At 39.2% G+C, this 17,392-nt stretch overlaps 1 protein-coding gene across 3 annotated transcripts; it reads right to left on the bottom strand.

The window, feature by feature from the left end:
* LOC104724983 lies at positions 2,434–16,423 on the bottom strand. 3 transcript variants are annotated; one of them, XR_757819.2, is made up of 3 exons: positions 16,195–16,423; positions 15,912–16,113; positions 2,434–2,584 (listed from the first exon to the last, which is right to left on the bottom strand). XR_757819.2 is itself a non-coding variant. In XM_010443563.2 (3 exons), exons 2-3 carry the CDS (start codon positions 15,914–15,916, stop codon positions 8,668–8,670), a joined length of 669 nt encoding a protein of 222 aa, XP_010441865.1. In that variant the 5' UTR covers positions 15,917–16,113; positions 16,195–16,423; the 3' UTR covers positions 8,599–8,667. The 3 variants fall into 3 exon arrangements, 1 of the variants encoding a protein (XP_010441865.1); XR_757818.2 differs by lacking the exon at positions 2,434–2,584 and adding an exon at positions 3,652–3,962; XM_010443563.2 differs by lacking the exon at positions 2,434–2,584 and adding an exon at positions 8,599–9,331.

Below are 17,392 nucleotides of genomic sequence, written 5' to 3'. Positions count from 1 at the left end.
ATTTATCTTTTGCGGGGCGTCTTCAGCTCATCAGTTCAGTCATCCACAGTCTCACAAACTTTTGGATGTCAGCTTTCCGTTGGAATTCACGGGTCGACGCTTCTTGTTCCTTCTGCCGTGCGTCGCAAGAAAACCGCAATCATCTTTTCTTCGCATGTCCTTACTCCTCAGCAGTTTGGACCGGTCTCATCTCTAAGTTAGTCATGACTAAATTCTCGAAAGATTGGGATAGTAACATGAATCTACTTGTGGACACTTCCTTGGGGTCTGCAACTCTGTTTTTTTTCCGCTATGCTTTCCAGGCATCGATCTACTCGCTCTGGCAAGAGCGAAATAGACGTCGTCATGGAGAGACACCAGTATCTTCGGATCAGCTTATCAAATATCTTGACAGACAAGTCCGCAATTGGCTGCTCTCGCTTCGGTTTGGAGGAGGTCTCACTTGCTGTATGGCAAATTGGTTGGGTTCACGCTGAGGACACCACTAGATGGCCTTCGAAATACATTTTGTAAACATAATTTCTAGTTTCCTCTCAAAAACCTATATTTACTTCATGCTGCACTTGATGTAAACACTACTTTTTTCGAATAAATTTTACATTTTATTCAAAAAAAATATATATATAACAGTTGGAATCCAGGAAATAATTAGCAACCTATAAAAGTAAGTGAGATGACAACGAAGGGTTCTTTGAATTTGAGACTTGTGTTCTTCCTTCTATTGGTTCTTTTGCTCTCATGCTCTAACGACTATGCTCTTTCGTCTTCACATAAGTTACGCCCATCATCAGGTTAGTCTTGAGTTGAGACATGTATTCCCAATGATTTTTTTTTTTAAAATCGATCGAGTACTTAAAAAGTTCATAAATAAAAAGGTGCAAATATGATTCTCCCCAAATACCAATCAAATTCATGTGCTCTCATTTCACAATCTAAATTTCCGTGAAGTTCGAGTTTTTGTGTATGTATATTTTTTGTTGGTTTGTGAAAAGTAAAACCAATTAAAGACCAAAAATCTTTTGAGGAGATTAGTTTGGCCTCGTTTCCATTTTGGTTTTGGTAGGTTTTAGTAACATTTTTTTATTAGATGGTTTATTTGTGTTTGTTCAAAAAAGAAAGATTGTTTATTTCTATTGTTTTACTTTGATTTCAATTTGCATTTGTTTGTAACAGGAAAAAATAAAAAAATTGGTTTATTCATTTATTTGCTTTAACTTATAATTATAGTTTCAACCATTTAAAATGGATAAGGCACATGTTTATATATTTGGTTATATATATATATATATATATTCTTTTGTCAAAAAAAGATCTAATAACAGAATTCAATTAGTTCTCAATGTTTTTTAATTAATAAATCAAACAGGAGGGAGAAGAATGATGCGGCGAGTTAAATCATCAAGTAGTGGACATGGTGGAGGAGGTGGTCCAGGTGGAGGTGGTTCAGGTGGAGGTGGTAATGTACCATTACCGTTCCATCCCCCACCACTGTTACCACCGCTATGTCAGCCGTCACCTTCAGTACCGCCACAATCAGAGGCACTATCACTGCCATGAAATGAAGAATGTAAGCTTAAAAAAAACATAAACAAAATCCAATCGAAGTGGTCAACCCATCAAATATTGTGAAGATTGTTCTTTTTCAACAGACNTATATATATAACAGTTGGAATCCAGGAAATAATTAGCAACCTATAAAAGTAAGTGAGATGACAACGAAGGGTTCTTTGAATTTGAGACTTGTGTTCTTCCTTCTATTGGTTCTTTTGCTCTCATGCTCTAACGACTATGCTCTTTCGTCTTCACATAAGTTACGCCCATCATCAGGTTAGTCTTGAGTTGAGACATGTATTCCCAATGATTTTTTTTTTTAAAATCGATCGAGTACTTAAAAAGTTCATAAATAAAAAGGTGCAAATATGATTCTCCCCAAATACCAATCAAATTCATGTGCTCTCATTTCACAATCTAAATTTCCGTGAAGTTCGAGTTTTTGTGTATGTATATTTTTTGTTGGTTTGTGAAAAGTAAAACCAATTAAAGACCAAAAATCTTTTGAGGAGATTAGTTTGGCCTCGTTTCCATTTTGGTTTTGGTAGGTTTTAGTAACATTTTTTTATTAGATGGTTTATTTGTGTTTGTTCAAAAAAGAAAGATTGTTTATTTCTATTGTTTTACTTTGATTTCAATTTGCATTTGTTTGTAACAGGAAAAAATAAAAAAATTGGTTTATTCATTTATTTGCTTTAACTTATAATTATAGTTTCAACCATTTAAAATGGATAAGGCACATGTTTATATATTTGGTTATATATATATATATATATATTCTTTTGTCAAAAAAAGATCTAATAACAGAATTCAATTAGTTCTCAATGTTTTTTAATTAATAAATCAAACAGGAGGGAGAAGAATGATGCGGCGAGTTAAATCATCAAGTAGTGGACATGGTGGAGGAGGTGGTCCAGGTGGAGGTGGTTCAGGTGGAGGTGGTAATGTACCATTACCGTTCCATCCCCCACCACTGTTACCACCGCTATGTCAGCCGTCACCTTCAGTACCGCCACAATCAGAGGCACTATCACTGCCATGAAATGAAGAATGTAAGCTTAAAAAAAACATAAACAAAATCCAATCGAAGTGGTCAACCCATCAAATATTGTGAAGATTGTTCTTTTTCAACAGACGAAATCTAATGCAATTTAAAAGTAGAATTCATATTCAATATATGATTCATTATAAATAAAGTGTTTATTTATGATTTATTAAACATTTGATTTGGTGATTCGAAATGAGGATAAGCTTTCTTCTCTAAGTTCTTTTTTTTTTGTTAGTAATTGTTTTAAATTTTTTCAACGAATATTTTTTTTTTTGAACAAACACTTGTTTTCATTTCAGTAAAGATAGAATCCAAGAACAAATACAAAAAGAGTTTGAGAGCTCAAATTTTTAAGTAAAACAATAGAGGGCATTCCCTAATGCCTTACAAAGAGAGATAAGAGGATAGATAAGCTTAGCTAACAAACGTTCTTTGAGAACTTTGAGCCAAAAGCTGGATAGCGTTTTGGTAAATGTGAGATTAAAGATTATCGACAATTCTTGGACGAATGTAAGATGATTTGTTTAGTGGAAACCGAATTATCTTTTTAAAAAATTGTTCATACAAAACCTTTTCATACCACTACAACTTAGAAAAGATCTCACATTACACCAAATCAGCCTATTCAACCTAAATTCCACAAAATAGTCAGGGTTATCTTTAAATTCTTAAAGGTTATAATAAATGCATTTCGGGAGGGGAAGAGCATCAATTCACAAGAACAACCGAGCAATCAACGAGCTCGCATTAGAAGTGCTCTTCCATTGCCGTCCTTTTCACCACCACTGTCGGTAGTTTTTATGAAACGACAAAAATAGAAGGTTGAGTTTTGTTTTATATTTCTGTTGAAATATGTTGTAACATTTGCAAACATTAATAAGTGATGTAAGGGAATCTCGATAAGTAGTTCTACTTCCACATTCATTTCTGGTATCCTCCCTAATTTAGTGGCTGAAAAAGGTCACATTTGACTTCGTTATCTATGTTTCTTTGGTCTATTTACTAGAAGTCAAACTATCTTCTGAAAAAAGTTCTTTCTACGAAACACATCATACAAGCCACTACACCCACTAAGCATTACAAAATATCCCATATTCACATTATAGTAAACGAGCGTTTTCAACATCAATTCCAAAAGTAGTCATTGCTTTATTTTAATTGGTTATATAATAAAAAAATTTGAGGAAAGGGAAGATGTTGGTGCAGGAATTGACATCCACGACATACCAACTTAAACCGAAAATAAACCAAGTAAATTTAGATTCTGATTAAACTAGAAAATCTCGGGCAAGGCCTGATAAATGGAGTTGTGGGTAAAAGCTCACGAAGGTCGCCAAGTCAACCTCGTATCCAAACTGACCTCCTACAAATAAAACAAAAACATACAAAGTTAAGCAAAAGAAGAAGATTTCATTCTTAGATCTAAGGAAGTTTTACTTATCTAATAATCTAAGTACTTCATATAAACAGGGGGGATTTCCCCCTATGAAGGGGATCCGATTTCTAATAGCAAAAAACCCTAGATCTTAAATTGTTCTTGAGAAGAAACCTACCTTGTTCTTCAAGAGATTTTAATTAAATTTATGTTCTAGCTTTGAATCTAGTTTTTGAGAGAGATTGTTAATTGAATTTGTTTCTCCCCTTAAACAAATTCATTGTGAAAATCCTTGATTCTACAATTTGCGCCGATCAAACTCGCTGCGACAATGTCTCTACTACCAACTAACAGAGTCATTGACCCATCTCTCACACAGAAAGAAAATCCAACAGATCGCTCCCGTAATGCGGCTAGTGAAATCGAAGCCGATTTAACAGAAGCAGAACGGGTTGCTATACGTCAATCTGAAGCGCAACTCACTCGTGAAACACTGTCTAACGCCACAGCTTCACATCCAACACGACTAATTCCAATGAGCGAGCTCCAGATGGTTTTTTGTACAATGACCAAAGATCTCCTCTAGATGATTGCCGATACGAATCGTCGGATTGATGAGGTCGCCCGCCAGACTACTCCACAACCTCAACAGGGAATCCTATCTCTGGGTCAAACTAACTTGGGCAACCTCACCGGCACTTTGGATTTCACTCACAATCCGTCCAACCATGTCGGCGGATTTCTTCCACAACAGATAACCTCAGCATTCGAAACCCCTGTTAGTCCCCCGCTGGTGCAACAAATGCAGGTCGTAGCCTCGAAAATCGAGGACCTTTATTAAAAACTTTGGGATATCAGCTCTCAAATTAACCGCGCTTTCAGTTCGGCTCTTGAGATCGATAGAATGTTTGAAGAAACGCAGCAAACACCTCTCACCGAGCGAATCACACGGACTAGAATCCCACACGTCAAATTAAAGCTTCCAACCTACGAAGGAGACAAAGACCTGAAGCAATTCATGATGTCTTTTATGACCGTCGTCGCCAAGGCTCACTTTTCCGCCGAGCAAAAGGACATCAGATATTGCCAGCTGTTCCTCGAAAGCTTGTCCACTGACTTTGTTCTCAAAACTCGAGACCAATTTTATCGATAACTTCGCTCAGTTATCAACAACTTTCATTAAGCACTATCAGATCTTCATCTAGTCGAGAGCCTCTAGTGCCGATCTGTGGGGCATAACACATGAAGCCGACAAATTGTTACACCGGTATCTAACCAGATTCAAATAAGTGCTCTCCATGATAAATGTTTCAGAGGACACTGCCATTGCCGCTCTTCGAAAAGAGCTCATATACAGGTCTACCCTGCGGAAGGACTTGTCTATTCACGAGCCTTAGGATCTCGATGATGCGTTACTTCGGGCTTCTAGATACGCTATTGTCGAGGAAGAGGATGCCAAGCTAGCTGCTAAGAATGCACCTGTACGGCCAACCACCGCCAAGTATAAAGGTCAAATGCCAAACGGGGTACAGTCCACTCGATATCTGAGGTGGATGGGCAACAGAAGGCGCCTCCTAATGCGAAAGATCTATACTGTGATTTTCATCGCTTCCCAGGAAATTCGACAGCCGAATGCAAACATCTATCGTACATCTTGCTCGACAAATACAAATCTGGTGAAGTGGAAGCCGCTTTCCAACCAAGAGATTCTCGCGGTGATAAGCGATAAGATGACAACCGTCATGGGCAACTTAATGGCAAACGAAGGCCACAACACAACAATTGCGAGTATCGCAATAATGATCGTTGTGACGATGATAAGCATGAGCTTAATTATAAGGAGGATAGATGGAGCTTACCTCGACAAGAAAACGAGGACAACCAAGTTCGAGAGGAAGATCTCCCAGGTCCTCTGAAGAGGCTAACATGATAACGACCTGAACGAGCCATGAAAATTATTAAACCTGACGACTGTAGCGATAGGATTCAGTTTGGGCCCTTAAGAAGAGGGCAAAGCAGGTCTACAACATACAAGCTCTCCTAGAAGATGTGCCTCTCAATTATGATCACATTATCTTTATGATGGAAGATGCTAAAGGAATACAACATCCGCACAATGATTCTTTGGTCGTTGAGGTAAAAATGGGCGACTTCTACATTAAGAGAATCCTATCGAGACTGGAAGCACGGTGAACATAATTTTTCTTTGCACATTAGAAAAATGGGAATTTTTGAGCAGCAACTCAAGCCTGAGTCGTGGACCTTGACTGGATATGATGGAATCGTGAAGTTGTCAATTGGCGTTGTCAAATTACATGTCCGGGATGGAGGAGTCACGAGAAAAACTAAGTTCGTAGCAATGCGCCTCCGATCTATAATGCGATCCTTGGATATACACCATGAGAGAAATTTCATCGACGTATCACCTTTGCATCAAGTTCCCGAGTACAACAGGATCTATACCCTGTACGGTGACCAAAAAATATCACGAACCTATTATGTTATCGAGAACGCATGTCGTGTCTCCATCAGCAAGGACGTGACTTGATAAAATCACCAAACTGTCAGATCATTCAAGTTAATATCGATGATTCAGATCCTTCTCGCACGGTCAAAATTGGAGCCGAAATCGACGACAACACCAAGGAGGAGACGATTGCTTTCTTGAAGATTAGATCTTTGACCTTCGCATCGTCGACCAAAGATATGGTAGGAGTCGACCCTGACATCGCATGTCACAAACTCAACATTATTTAACTTTCAAACCAATCTGGCCGATATGACGGCGATTATGGGTAGATCAAGCCAAAGCAGTACATGATGAAGTGGAACGACTCCTTAAGGCAGATCTGATAATGGAGCAGCAATATCTGGATTAGTTGGCAAACCCGGTTGTGGTTAAAAAAAATGGTAAATGGAGAGTGTGCATGTATTTCACCGAGCTCAATAAAGCCTTTCCTTAAGATAGCTTTTTCTTACCTCACATTGACTGCATGGTGGAAGCTAAAGCTGGGAATCAATTGTTGTCTTTCATGAACGCTTTCTCAGAGTATAATGAGATCAGGATGAGTTCAGGAGATGGAGAGAAGCCTACTTTCATTATGGATAGAGGAACTTATTTCTACAAGGTCATGCCCTTCGGACTAAAGAATGCTGGAGCCACCTACCAGCGGCTGGTCATTAAAATATTCTCTGATCTATTAGGACGGACAATAGAAGTCTACATCAATGACATACTAGTCAAATCACTGGTAGCGAACAAACACGTCCGACATTTAAACGAATGCTTCGACATACTTGATAAGTTTTGGATGAAATTAAATCCGACTAAATGCACGTTTGTGGTGACCTCGTGGCTTTGAACCACAAGCGTGGGATCGAAGCTAATCAGAAACAAATCAGAGCTGTACTGGACCTTCCATCTCTAAACAATAAATGTGATGTGAAACGCCTAATAGGTCGGGTTGCAGCTTTGAACCGATTCATGACTCGATCAACCGGTAAGTGCCTTCTATTTTATCAGCTTCTTAGCGGGAATAAGAACTTCCATTAGGATGAAAAATGCGAGGTCGCCTTTTAGGAGCTCAAGATTTACTTAAGCAGTCATCCTATGCTGGCTAAACCGGAGGAGGCCGATACATTATACCTCTACATCTCTGTTTCTAGTTTCTAGCGAGGTCTTGGTCAGAGATGATCGAGGATATGAGAAGACGATTTTCTACACCAGCAAGGCTCTTAAGGACGCCGAAATCAGGTACCCAACCTTGGAAAAATGGCCCTGGTCATCGTTGTTGCCATTAGAAAGTTACAACCGTATTTTGATAATAGGATTTTACTATCAATTATCCTAGAGTACTATCATGTCATTGCAGTACAATAGGTGTCAACCCAGTTGGGAACTTTACTAGCAATCAAGATGCAATCAAGGTATCACAATTCAAGCCAGTTAAAAGAGAGTGTTTATGTCTAACAATCCTAGAATGATTAAAATGCAAAATGAAATAAACTAGAGAACTAGAAACAAACATGCATGACAAGAAGCGAACATAAATAAGTAAAAGCAGAAACAAGTATAAGCATGAAATAAACAGCAAGAACAGAATACAGTCTCAAGAATGCAATAATAATAAGAAAGGTAAAGGTCCTAAGGATCAGAGTAATTGATATAGGTAACAAGAAAAATATCCTAGACGATGAACATCACAACTTAGCTAATCAACTCTCTTGGCAAAAGCTACTCAGACTCAAACATTTCCAAACCTGGCTCTCGCTAGAGAAACATGGTCAAGCAGACATGACAAACGAGTTTATTCATGTCAATAAAGATCCTAGACATCTAATCGTTTAGGCTAGGAATACAAATCTTTAGGGTATGGAAATGCCTAAGTTCTAATTCCAGATGATCTGTAAGAAATTAGCATTAAGAATCCTAATCCAAAAGGGAAACAATCAGATGTAAGCTTAAACATCATATACACTAAGATTCTCCACCTAATATGTTCCATCTTCAAGAACACTAACACTACACAAACCAAGAAAACATCATACTCAAGAAAAATAACCAAGAAAATGCTGAAACAAGCATGATTAAGTAGATGATATTCTAAGAAGCAAGAATGATCAAAGAAATAAATGAAAATTCTAAATAGATTCAGAAAAGTATGAATTACAAACTAAAAAAATGTTTTTGTGGCTACTCATAAACCTTATGGTAATAACCATATCTTTTGGGTAAAGACTTAAGAGAGTATTTATAGCAAAACATGTAAAACCCTAAAACATAAAACGACAAGATAAAGAGACGGTTTAGAAATCTTCTGAAACGTGCGAGACGGGTTGCTCGAGTCGGATGTCTAGCGTGGTCGGTCGAGTGGAATGTCATCTCTTCCAGGCGTGGTGGTCGAGTGCTTCTTGGTGCTTCTTCATGGGAGCGCGTCCAAGTCGCATGTCGGTCGAGTAGGATGACATCTCTCCCAGGGGTGTGCTCGAGTGGCTTGCTGGTGCTTCTTCCTGGGAGCGCGTCCAAATCGTATGTCGGTCGAGTGGGATGTGTCTCCATGTGGGTGTGCTCGAGTCTAACGTCGCTCCTCAGATGGTTGCTCAAGTCGCATGGCATGAATCCTAAAAGTGGTGTTGGAGTCGCATAGCGTGAATCCTTGAAGTGGTGCTTGAGTTGCATGACATGAATCCTTGAAGTGGTGCTCGAGTTGCATGATGTCTCTTTCGGGAGTGCGCCTGAGTTGAATGGTCGAGTTGGACTTGGTTGAGTCCGACATTGCATTCTTTGTTGTGCGCTTGAGTTAGATGCACGTCTCAGGCTCCATTCGGTTCCAACAGTCTGGACAGCTCCTAAGTACCTAAAATACTCCAAAATGCACGATGAAATGCAGGACTTATGCAAAACTAACTAAGTATGCATTCTATGCAAAAGAGACTATCAATGATGCAAAAACACTTAATCGTTTTTCTTTCTCTTCTTTGTCTAACATTTTCATTCTATGCCCAGAACCAAAAACACTTTTTACTTTGCTTATCCCAAATCTGTACTAGACTTGTAAACCTTAAAAACACATTCCCTCTCATAAAGACTCTTTACCCTTTTGTTTTCTCTTTTACTCATCACTTTTCTGCACAAACCCAATCCCAAGAATCAAAATCTAGTTCTCACCTAGTCCTACTAGTCTGGATAACGTGAACTAGAACTAAACAGGATCCTACTCTTGTCGGCTAGAACCTAACACTTTCTAACAAGCTCAACTCGAAAAAGGCCTCACACTCAAGTATACAATTGGCTTGAAATAACGGTTGGTTATGGGTGCGGGAAACTGTTCCAAATATGGGAATCAGCTACTTGGATTAACAAGAGTGGTAAAAAAGAGAAAGATAATCCAAGTATGTATATGGTATCCATGAGTTCGAGTTCATTTCATAACATGATAATTGCAAGTGAGGATTAGGTTCAGGTAGATAGGGAATGATGTTAATTCAAAACATGCTTCAATCAAGACTAGAATGCAATTTTGAGAATTCAAAACCCGGTTCAGTCTTACATTTCAAGTTTATTCAACATGCATCAAAGAACTAATAACAAGGGCCTAGATCTTATCCTATTGAATTCAGCAAGCTACCAAGGTTATAATCATCATTAACCCCTATGCTAAATGCAACAACCATATATGAATAACATTAGAAATTTTTGAAATTTTTTCAAATTTTTATGGTTTTTCAAATATATACATGCAGACTTAAACATGCTATGATGCAAAAATTTGAAATAAGAATCACAAAAACCAACATCAATACATCATCTCAAACCCTCCCCCAAACATAAATTACACAGTCCCTTGTGTAAAAAAAATTTGAAGAAGGATTGAGAATCACAACAAAAACAATGCAAGGATGAGATGGTATATACAAAGGAAAGGTAGGAGTACCTCAATAGTAGAAGAAGGAATCGGTGCTCGCCCAAGGAGAAGCGTGATACTAACTTTGCCCCTCACCTTGTTCTGGATCTGCATGAGTGACCTCAGCTGCTTGGTCGACTTGCTGCTCAATCACTTGCGTGTCCAGATAAACGTTCTGCTGCTCTTCGCACTGCATGTCGTCGACTCCTGACTTACCATGGTTTGATACTAACACAACATCTTCTACATGCTGATAGTCACCTTGATGCTCAATGTGCTGCTCAACCTCTTTCATACCTTGATAGTCACCTTAAGCTTCATTATGCTGCTCAACCTCTTACTCACTTTGAGCTACCGACCGATGCGCTGACCGATTACTTGAAGAAGCTCTATACCTGGAACTCCTCGAACCTCTTCACTTTCTCTCCCTATACTGATGAGAGGAATGTCTTGAACGAACGGGTGACGCCTGACGCTCCCTTGTCACATAGGAGGATTGACGTACTGGAGAAGGAACCAGAGAAGGTGTTCTCTGGCGAATTGGCTCAAAGCTCGCGGAGGCGCGACCCTGCATTGATCAGGCATCCTCGGGAATGGACATAGGAATGACGGTAGTGGATGTCGAACAGCTGAATTTACACAAGAAGTCGTGAAAGTCTTCTTGAAACTATTGAACGCCTTGTCCCTTGCCTTGCCCCATCTTTGAAGATTGTTGAGACGTTCATGAGCTGCCTTGACCCCCTGGGGCATCGTCGGCATTGAGTACTCCTCAAAGTGAACTGCTCTGGGCGGTACTCATCTGTGTCTTCCTCCATCGGGTCGGTTCTCTCTTCTGCAGCTTCTACATGTTGCTCCTCAACCTCAGATTCATAAATAATGTCTCTTAGAGGAATGAACTCGATGTGCGCACCGCTCAAGATTGTCGTCAACTCGACACAAGGGAGGAGTAATCTCGAGGGACCAGCCTCATGATGCATAAACTTGTAGATCAGCTGTCCATGCCTCAAACCCCAATCTAGAGTGTTATGCTGCCGCAAGTTGTTCATGTCTATGCAGCGTGGTGGGTATGACTCGGAGGATAGTAGAACACCAACAGCCTGAAGAAACCAAGTAACCACGCCGTCCATGCACATCACTCTTGGAGTTTGGTTACTGTTGAATCGCGAGACCCAAGTTTTGTAAGTCATCATGTAGTTTAGAATGTAGAACGAGGTGGACGTGTTGGTCGTGTCACCTTGCTGTTCAGTTCCATCCATTGCAGTGAACAAAACTCCCTTAATCGCTATGTCAATCATGTCAAGCTCACCATTCTTGATATAGCCTTTGATCTCCTTTTCGTAAAACGCATTAGCAACTGCCTTATAGAAGTATCACAACACTAGGCTTCTCAAGTGCATCGCCTCTGTTTTCGACGAAATGAATGTGAGCATCCTTCCATTTTTTGCCCAGAGTGCCGCCACTTCATTCCTATCGATCTGTGGTGCAGTCCTAGTTCTGCTGGGAAATCGTAGTACTTCCTCGATGGTATTAATGGTGAGAGTGTAAAACTGGCCGTGAAACGGAATGTGATGTAACCCAAACCTCCGTCAGACATTGTGCCCGGCTCATCCACATACAAGTTGATACTTAGAGTAGAGAGGAATTGGATGATTTCCTCTTTGTATCCATGCTTGGGAGTGTTCATGAGCCTCTCCATGTGGCACTGCTTAAACAGATACTGCACATTCTCAGATATCCCGAGTTGCTCCATTGTCTCAGTATGGGGATATCTCTTACCCATGAATTCAAGATGCTGAAATAGCTCATAGTACTCCTTGGAAGTCAACCTCGCCTCAACCGCTTTTCTTTTCACTGATTTTCTGGGCGCTTGCTCTGAACGCAGGTAAGGTTCCTCCGTCTCGTAATAACTTCCCTCATCTCTTGATTCATAAAATTGTATCGGTCTCTTTCCGTAACTCTCACTCTTGGCTAACGGCTAGACTGGTCTGCTCGACCCCACTTCCTGATTCTGTAACAACCCTAAATCCTCAACAGCTTCTCCTACCATGTTCTTCTTTTCCAAAAAACCCTTTGCCATAAACTTAGGCGATGAGCGTTCTCTAGCCCTACAACCATACGCATCTCTCATTTCATCTAAGTACTTAGAGCGTTCTCTAACTCTGCTTTGAATTAAACATGTCTCAGAGAAGCAGAAATAGCACCGAGTTCTTAGATGAAATGAGAGAAGCGTATGGTTGTAGGGTAGGAGAATGCTCATCGCCTAAGTCTATGACAAAGCATTTTTTGGAAATGAAGAACATGGTAAGAGAATCTGTCGAGGGTTCAGGGCTGTTACAGTGTTAGGAAGCGGGGTCGAGCAGACCAGTCAAACAGTTAGACAAGAGTAAGAGTTGTAGAAAGAGATCGATACAAGTTTCTGAATAAAAAAATGAGGACAGTGATTATGAGATGGAGAAACTTCAGCTGCGTTCGGAGTAAGCGCCCATGAAATTAGTAAGAAGAAGAATGGTGGAGGGGAGGTTCACTGCCAAGGAGTACAATGACCTATTTCAACAACTTGAGTTCATGGGTACGAGATATCCCTATCCTGAGACAATGGAGCAACTTAGGATAGCTGAAGATATGCATTTTCTGTTTAGGCAGTGCCACCTGGAGAGGCTCATGAACACTCCCAAGCATAGATACAGATAGGAAACCATCAAATTCCTCTCTACTCTGAGTATCCACTTGTATGCGGATGAGTCGGACACAATGTCTGGCGGAGGTTTGGGTTACATCACATTCCGCATTCAAGGCCAGTTTTATACGTTCACCATGAGGACCATCGAGGAAGTACTTGGATTTCCCAGCGGAACTGGGACTGCACGACGGATCGATAGGACTGAAGTGGCGACACTCTGGGCAACGATTGGAAGCACGCCGACGTTCATTTCGTCGAAAACAAAGGCGATGCACTTGAGAAGCCCTGTGTTGTGATACTTCCAGAAGGCAGTTGCTAATGCGTTTTACGCAAAGGAGATCAAAGGCTATATCATGAATGGTGAATTTGACCTGATTGACATAGAGGTTAAGGGAGTTTTGTTCACAGCAAAGGATGGAACTGAACTGTAAGGTGACACGACCAACACTTCAATCTTGTTCTACCTTCTGAACTACATGATGACCTAAAAAGCTTGGGTCTCGCAATTCAATAGTAACCGAACTCCAAGAGTGATGTGCATGGACCACGTGGTTACTTGGTTTCTTGAGGCTGTTGGTTTTCCACTACCCTCCGAGTCATACCCACCACGCCGGATAGACATGAACAACTTGCAGCAGCTTAACACTCTGGATTTGGGTTTCAGGCATGTACGACTTATATACAAGTTTATGCATCCTCAGGCTGGTCACTCAAGATTACTCCTACCTTGTGTCGAGTTGACGACAATCTTAGGCGGTGTGCACATAGAGTTCATTTCCCCAAGAGACACTCTTTATGAATCTGAGGTTTAGGAGCAACATGTAGAAGCTGTAGAAGAGAGAACCGACCCGATGGAGGAAGACACAGATGAATACCGCCCAGAGCAGTTTCACTTTGAGGAGTACTAAATGCCGAGGATGCCTCAAGGGGTCAAGGCAGCTCATGAACGTCTCAACAAACTTTAGAGATGGGGCAAGGCAAGGGACAAGGCGTTCAGTAGTTTCAAGAAGACTTTCACGAACTTCATGAGTAAATTCAGCTGTTCGACATCTACTACCGCCATTCTTATGTCCATTCCCGAGGATGTCTGACCAATGTAGGGTCGCGCCTCCGTGAGCTTTGAGCCAATTCGCTAGAGAACACTTTCTCTGGTTCCTTCTCCAGTACGTCAATCCTCCTATGTGCCAAGAGAGCATCAACCGTCACCCGCTCCTTCAAGACATTCGTCTCATGAGTCTAGGGAGAGAAAGTGAAGAGGTTCAAGGAGTTCCAGGGATAGAGCTTCCTCAAGTCATCGGTCAGTGCATCGGTCGGTAGCTCAGGGTGAGTAAGAGGTTGAGCAGCATAATGAAGCTTAGTGTGACTATCAAGGTATGAAAGAGGTTGAGCAGCAGATTGAGCATCAAGGTGACTATCAGCATGCATAAGATGTTGTGTTAGTATCAGACATGGTGAGTCTCGAGTCGACGACATGCAGTGTGAAGAGCAGCAGAACGTTTATTAGGACACGCAAGTGATTGAGCAGCAAGTCGACCAAGCAGCTGAGGTCACTCCTGCGGATCCAGAACAAGGTGAGGGACAAAGTTAGTATCACGCTTCTCCTTGGGCGAGCACCGATTCCTTCTTCTATTATTGAGGTACTCCTACCTTTCCTTTGTATATACCATCTCATCCTTGCATTGTTTTTGTTGTGATTCTCAAATCCTTCTGCAATTTTTTCTTACACAAAAGACTGTGTAATTTAAGTTTGGGAGAGGGTTTGGGATAATGTATTTAATGTTTTTTTTTTTGTGATTCTTATTTCAAATTTTTGTATCATAGCATCTTTGCGTCTGCATTCATCTATTTGCATAGAAAAACCATAAAAATGCTACAAAACTTATTATGATTTACCAATTGTCAAACTTATACAAATGCTACAAAACTTTAATTTTAAATTATTTGAATTAAACTGTATAAAAAGATAGTAAATATAATGTATTGTAACACCATATAAAGTTTTTCCTAAAAAATAAAACATTAGTATATTAAAAACCTAGTATTATGTCTAAACTTTTAGTGACATAAATAACATTTTATCTGTAAAATATAATTCATTAAATTATATGACTTAAAAGTTAAAACTGATAGAACATTACTCTTCATGTAATATGGGCATTCATTCATTTAGCTACTATAAATTTTCTTTCAAAGAAACATATGCACAATACTTATAATACATAAGCTGAATAAAAAACACTACTTATAATACATTGTTTTGTAAAAAAACTTATATATTCTAAGAAAACAAGTCTGTAGATTAATCAGCAAATAAAACATTATTATGTAATCAACAATAGTCTTTGGATCATAGTTGTCCGAAGTTTCATGATCTTGGATAATGATTATGAAAACTAATAAAATTTTAGAAGGAAAAAAAGAAGATAGTAACCATATTATTTTCCACTTTATGAACACAAACATATATATATATATATCACTTTCACTTAGATAACCTGAGATTATACACATTTTTTGTTAATTATGATGATTGAGAACAACTAACCAACTAATCGTGAACAGAAACCAGTAATCCCAGAAATGTACTAATCTCCTTACCTCCTATTCCTGGGATTACTAGTTTCTCCCATTTCAAATTTGTATTTTTTATTAAGTTTAACTTTAAGTTTAAAATTTCATTAAAATTTGTTACCGTATAAATACTTCACTTTACATACATAGTTCAAGTTAATTTTCTATCTGATTCGAAAAATGTACCAATCAAATTTTATTGTGATGTTGATAATAACTACACTGTTGGTGGCTTTTTTCAGAAAAAAAAAAAAGGAAAACACTTGTGGTGATGGTTCATACCGCATCTATGGTGGTGTATGTGGCATCCCTGGCGACAATGACGGCACATTTGGGATTCTTGGCGGTGTTGCATGGGATGTCTGCGGCGGTGGCGGTGATGCATGGGATATCTGCGGTGGCGGTGGTGGCGATTTGTAAATATAATAATGAGGACTCGGTGGGCTGGATGAATGTGTCACTCGTACCATCTTTGTTCTTCACTCTAAACAATTTAGGAAACAAATTAATAAAAAAATAACAAAGAAACAATTAAAATCTGTATCTGAAAAGTTGAAAACACTACCGGTTATTGAGGTTTGTTGAGAAGGCAAAGCAGATTCAGTATGGTAAAGAAAGGTGCATAGAAGAAGAAGAAGAACAACAAGACCCAAGGCTGAAATAGTATTGCTTTTCATCTCTATCTCTCCCTCTCTCTCTCTCTAGGATTCTGGAAAAAAATCTTTCACTCAGGAAAATAGGGACAAACACAATAATGCCTTTTTGGCATTTTTCACCAAAAAAAATGTTGTAGTTTAAAGATTTTGGCAAATGTCACTTATGTGATGTTGTAGGCCATACATGTAGGGAAATTTCCAAGTAAAAAGTTAAAGTAAATCGAATATTTCTTCTCTCAGTAGTAAATATAAGTCAAGTCTTAAGATTTTGTCCACATTGAAAAATAATATTTTCTATCTTGTCGTCTTTTACTGGAATTTTCGGCCGACTTGCAAATATCAAATGTATACAAATATCTAATACAAATTTGTGTATTGTCAATTTACTGCCCTACAAAATTTGATTAGATATTTCACAAGAGTGAAAGTTAAACTAAACGCGACAGAAGTAGTCTGTAAACTAGATGTCATACACTTCTCCTTTTTTTAACAAAAAAAAAACTATATTTCATATACTACAAAAAACATGGATTTACCGACTGTAAATTACGATTTAAAATACAGTCGTTAATTTTAACTATTGAATTGCAATTGTTTTGCTACTTGATGACTACTAAAATAAAACAGTCGCGTAATAGACGCTAATACAAGACTGATGCATAATGTCGTAATGTAGTCGCCAATTTGCGACTAGTTTGGAGACCAATTTGACAGTGCCAAACATTACGTTAAACAATTACTCTTTAGTGACTACTTTATTTAATTTGGGCTTTCAACCAAATTTGGATCGTAACAAAACGATAAAACCCAAATCGTTTCGCATCGTTTTTCTTTTTCCCCGAGAAAACCCTAATCCCTCATTTGTCTTCTCAATCGTTTCTTCTTCTTCTTTCGTTTATTCCTCAAAACCCTAGATCTTAATTGCTCTTAACCGAGAAACCGTAATCCCTCCTTGTATCTCTCGATTTTGATGGCTGGAGTAAAGAAAAGAGGATGAGGAAGAAGAAACCCCTCAAATCGAACCTCTGGAACCTGAGAAACGGTGGATTGAAGACCCGCTAAACATCTCAGCCAGTATGCCTTAACGCCGGCAAACCCGGATAACCC

This window comes from Camelina sativa, chromosome 11 (genome assembly GCF_000633955.1).
Source record: "Camelina sativa cultivar DH55 chromosome 11, Cs, whole genome shotgun sequence".
In the NCBI taxonomy this organism is placed as follows: Eukaryota; Viridiplantae; Streptophyta; class Magnoliopsida; order Brassicales; family Brassicaceae; genus Camelina; species Camelina sativa.
The sequence above is the reverse complement of the archived record's forward strand: the minus strand, read 5'-3'. Positions and strand labels throughout refer to the sequence as shown.